Raw genomic sequence first — 5,359 nt, forward strand, 5'->3', positions numbered from 1 at the left:
ATCAAACTCGTGGTAAGCACGAGCGTAGCGGGTACGTCGGAGCTCGGGGACGTCTCTCAGCGGCTCGCACCGCTAACGGGCAGGTACTCGGGAAACGCGGTAAGCTCGGGGAGACTCGTGAAGATTTTTCAACATGTTGAAAAATGTCCACGAGAGCCCCCCGAGTACCGACGAGCGGCCATTACCGTAAATCTCCGAGTTGGAAGCAGGGCAAACTCGGGAGAGCTCTTGGAATGAACTCGTACAATTCTTAAATTCCCACTAATGAATACAAGGTACCAAATGAGATACTGTCTCTTTTTAATATAAGATTTTTTTTTTTCTGTGCCATTGTGGGGGGTTCGCTTGCGCTGTTGGGGGGTGGGGGGGGGAACAAAAAGTTATTAACCCTCTCGTGACAGTGCGGGGTTGAGGAGAACGCGATCTTGTTTCCTCTTAGAGTGGAAAGACGAGAAAGCCGGAGAATGTTGAGTATTTCCAGCCACCCATCAGGTTCCCTCTCTCCAGCTTGAGATAGGCGCGGTCACCCTTCTCCATCAGGGTCAACACGCCGTTACTGGCAGCTTCCCTCGTCACGTCCTGGTCGCCTGCGAACGCCGAGATCAGCGGCCACCCGTTTAGCATCAAGCTCACCTGGGGGGTGAAAGAACAGCGTCAAAACTCGACGGGCCGAATGGCCTACCTATCCCGCGATCACGCATGAGCTTATGATCTTAGGACAGCCCGAGAAGAGGTCCAGGCCAGCCCTGTCCCACGGTGCGAGTTCATTCCAAGAGCCCTCCCGAGTTTAAAAAAAAAAAAAAATCAAACTCGTGGTAAGCACGGAGAATGAACGTAGCGGGTACGTCGGAGCTCGGGGACGTCTCTTAGCGGCTCGTAACGCTAACGGCAGGTACCCGGGAAGACTCGCTAACGGCAGGTAAGCTCGGGAAGACTCGTGAAGATTTTTCAACATGGTGAAAAATGTCCACGAGAGCCCCGAGTACCGACGAGCGGCCATTGCCGTAAATCACCGAGTTCGAATCAGGGGAAATTCGGGAGAGCTTTTGGAATGAACTCGTACAGTGGGACAAGAATGCACTGGTAGACAAAAATGCTGGAGAAACTCAGCGGGTGCAGCAGCATCTATGGAGCGAAAGGAAATAGGCAACGTTTCGGGCCGAAACCCTTACCGAAACGTCGCCTATTTCCTTCGCTCCGTAGATGCTGCCTCAGCCGCTGAGTTTCTCCAGCATTTTTTGTCTACCTTCGATTTTCCCAGCATCTGCAGTTCCTTCTTCAACACAGAAGTGCTGGAATAACTCAGCGGGACAGGCAGCATCTGAAGACTGAGTCTTAAGAAGAAGGGTCTCGACCAGAAACGTCACCCATTCCTTCTCTCCAGAGATGCTGCCTGTCCCGCTGAGTTAGTTACTCCAGTATTTTGCGTCTGCCCACATCCAAGTTGTTTGGTGGCGCCCTCAAGCCAAACAGAACACAAATCTCTCTCCCCCGATCAGTTCCATCTATTTTCGTGCAGCGATTCAAACGCGGCACACTCTGCCAACGTTAGCAGAACGTTAAAACATCCTTTAAACCCTAACTCCAAACTCAAATCCCCAACTTTGCTGAATATTGGGCGAAAAAAAATATTTGTTCCACAACTCGAATATGATAGTCGTACAGAATATGTAGGACGGGCCGAACGGCCTAATTCTGCTCCTAGCACTTATGAAATTCCCAGGGAACCAACTTGAATCCTACTGTGTGCAGGAAGGAACTGCAGATGCCGATTTACAGCGAAGATGGGCTGAAACTGCTTGGAGTAACTCAGCGGGACAGGCAGCATCTCTGGAGAGAAGGAATGGGTGACGTTTCGGGTCGAGACCCTGAGTCGGGGGGGGAGAGGGAAACGAGAGATATAGACGGCGTCGTAGAGATATAGACGGTGATATAGAGAGATATAGAACGTGGTCCGACTGGGAGGTCACTTTTTGTGTCTATCTTCTTCTGAAATATTCAGTCTCCTAACGCGAGGTGTAAGATCACACTGCTACCGATTTGTCTGGTCATTTATCTCTAGATGAAATTAGTTCAAAATTCGGTTTAATTTTGTTTGCCCGTTAAATAACTCAAATATTTCACACACTGAGGGTTGGGAAGAAGGAACTGCAGATACTGATTGTCCTGAATTGTTTAGTGGAGAATTATATATATATATATATTATTTAAAATCTAAGTTCCCTTGTTCTGTAACAGGGTTAATGACATGGGCGATATTGAATGGGCGTTGAATGGACGCTGTTCTGGGGCGATTGAACTGGAAGCCTGAACACTAGATCATTTCATAATCCAATGGGCAGGATTCAGAAATCAAGTCCCAATCGAATCGGGCGGAATTTGTGCACCTGTGTTTTTATAAATTACTCGTTTAACTGGCAGCAGAAGCTGGGATGTGTTTGTTTTACTGGGACGCGGACAGATTGATCACTGGTGTCAGGGTTTCAAGCCGTGAATTGTTGGCAAAACGGAGAGAGAGTGAGGGAGCGGGGAGGGGGGGTTAGGGGGGGGGGGGAAAGATGGGAGAGGGAAAGAGGGGGGAGGGGGGGGGGAGGGGGAGAGAGGGAGGGAGAATGAGAGAGGGAGGGAGAGGGAGAGAGAGAGAGAGAGAGAGAGAGAGGGAGAGAGAGAGAGAGAGAGAGAGAGAGGGGGGGAGAGAGAGATGGAGCGAGAGAGGGAGGGGGAGAGTTAAGGAGAGAGGGTATGAGAGGTGGAGATAGAGGAAAGGGGGAGAGAGAGAGAGATCGAGAGAGGGGGAGAGAGGAGGGAGAGAGAGAGAGAGAGAGGAGAGAGAGAGAGGAGGGGAGAGAGAGAGGGAGAGAGGGAGGAGAGGGAGAGAGGGGAGAGAGAGGGGAGGAGAGAGAGAGAGAGGGAGGGGGAGAGAGAGGGAGAGAGAGAGAGAGAGAGGGAGAGAGAGGGAGGGAGAGAGGGGGAGAGAGAGAGGGGGAGAGAGAGGGGGAGAGAGGGAGGGAGGGAGAGAGAGAGAGAGGGAGAGAGAGAGAGAGAGAGAGAGAGAGAGAGAGAGAGAGAGAGAGAGAGAGAGAGAGAGAGAGGGAGGGAGAGAGAGAGGGGAGAGAGGGGGGGAGAGAGAGAGGGAAGGGAGAGGGGGAGAGATATAGGGAGAGGGGGAATGTAACAGTGGTGGGTAGCGCCTGTTCTTGTGGAGTTCCGGGGGACCAGGCAGCCGCTGGGAACGGACTTTGTGTAAATCTGTACGTGATTTCTCGAGCCGAAGGCAACGGCGTGGACAGAACGGAGACGAGGAAAACTACTTTTTCTCACAGAGAGTGGTGAGTCTGTGGAATTCTCTGCCTCAGAGGGCGGTGGAGGCAGGTTCTCTGGATGCTTTCAAGAGAGAGCTAGATAGGGCTCTTAAAAATAGTGGAGTCAGGGGATATGGGGAGAAGGCAGGAACGGGGTACTGATTGGGGATGATCAGCCATGATCACATTGAATAGCGGTGCTGGCTCGAAGGGCCGAATGTCCTCTACTCCTGTGCCTATTGTCTATTGTCTACAACCAAGACGATGTCGCAACTTTCTCGCGCAGGTTTTAATAATCCGTCACTTCCATACAATGTAATCGCCTTGTTTTCTAAAACGTGTGGTTAAAATATTACTGAAATATAACACACTTGACCTTGGCAGCGGAGGCGACGAATTCTTCACAATCCTGACTCCAGTGTAGACGATGAAGCTTCTGCTAACGTGACTAGGAGCAGACGGGATGGGCCGAATGGCCTAGTCTTTATGCGTGTCTTTTATTCATTTGTACCACATCACCGTCTATATCTCTCGTTTCCCCTCCCCTGTCTCTCAGTCTGAAGAAGGGTCTCGACCCGAAACGTCACCCATTCCTTCTCTCCATAGACGCTGCCTGCCTCGCTGAGTTACCCCAGCACTTTGTGTCTATCTTCGGTATAAAACAGCATCTGCAGTTCCTTCCTACACAGTTTGTGTTCAGGTCCGTGTGGGCAGGAGGAAGGGCCGAATGGCCTACTCGTGCACCTATTGTCTATTATCTATTGTCATCGGTTATGTTGGAGAAGGCAGGAGAATGGGGTTACGAGGGAGAGATGGATCAGCCATTATTGAATGGCGGAGTAGACTTGATGGGCCGAACGGCCTGATTCTGCTCCTATGACAGCGCGAGAAGTGGTCCATGCGATGCCAGGCCCAATATGATCATGGCTGATCATCCAACTCAGTATCCAGTACCTGCCTTCTCTCCATACCCCCTGATCCCTTTAGCCACAAGGGCCACATCTAACTCCCTCTTAAATATAGCCAATGAACTGTGGCCTCAACTACCATCTGTGGCAGAGAATTCCAGAGATTCACCACTCTCTGTGTGAAAAATGTTATTCTCATCTCGGTCCTAAAAGATTTCCCCCTTATCCTTAAACTGTGACCCCTTGTTCTGGACTTCCCCACTAACACTAACCTGGATGGTTTGCCGATTGTACACTTTGACCACGTGGAAGTTAAAACTGTAAATCCCCTTCCTCGGAGCGATGAATGTGCTCCTCTCCGAGTCAAAATTGGTGCCGACGTTGACTAGTATCTGAAATCAGACAGAACACAATGTCAAGAAGGTCGGCAGAGGCACACACACACACACACACACACACACGCACGCACACACACACACACACACACACACAGCCACATACACACACACACACACACACACACACACACACACACACACACACAGACACATACACACACACACACACACACACACACACACACACACAGACACACACACACACACAGACACACACACGCACACACACACGCACACACACACACAGACACACACACACGCACACACACGCACACGCACGTACACACACACACACACACACACACACACACACACACACACACACACACACACACACACACACACACACACACACACACACACACACACACACACACACAGACACACACACACACACAGACATACACACACACACACACACACACACACACACACACACACACACACACACACACACACACACACACATACACACACACACACGCACACACACACACACAGACACACACACAGACACACAGCACACACACACACACACACACACACACACACACACACACACACACACACACACACACACACACACACACACACACACACACACACACACACACACACACACACACACACACACGTACACACACGTACACACACACGCACACACACACGCACACACACACGCACACACACACGCACACAGCGGGACGGCTGGAAACAGATGGCCAGAACAGCGGGCGGTTGCGGTCAGAAT

At 50.9% G+C, this 5,359-nt stretch overlaps 1 protein-coding gene across 1 annotated transcript in view; it reads right to left on the reverse strand.

The window, feature by feature from the left end:
* Positions 1–361: 361 nt before the first annotated feature.
* cbln1 (cerebellin 1 precursor) overlaps positions 362–5,359 on the reverse strand; it is an 8,167-nt gene continuing 3,169 nt past the window's right edge. The window contains exons 2-3 of the mRNA XM_055648394.1: positions 4,483–4,602; positions 362–633 (exon numbers count right to left, since the gene is read on the reverse strand). Coding sequence (XP_055504369.1) covers positions 436–633; positions 4,483–4,602 — 318 coding nt within the window. The 3' untranslated portion in view covers positions 362–435. The remainder of the gene's footprint in view (positions 634–4,482; positions 4,603–5,359) is intronic.

The sequence above is a fragment of the Leucoraja erinacea genome, chromosome 17, assembly GCF_028641065.1.
Source record: "Leucoraja erinacea ecotype New England chromosome 17, Leri_hhj_1, whole genome shotgun sequence".
In the NCBI taxonomy this organism is placed as follows: Eukaryota; Metazoa; Chordata; class Chondrichthyes; order Rajiformes; family Rajidae; genus Leucoraja; species Leucoraja erinaceus.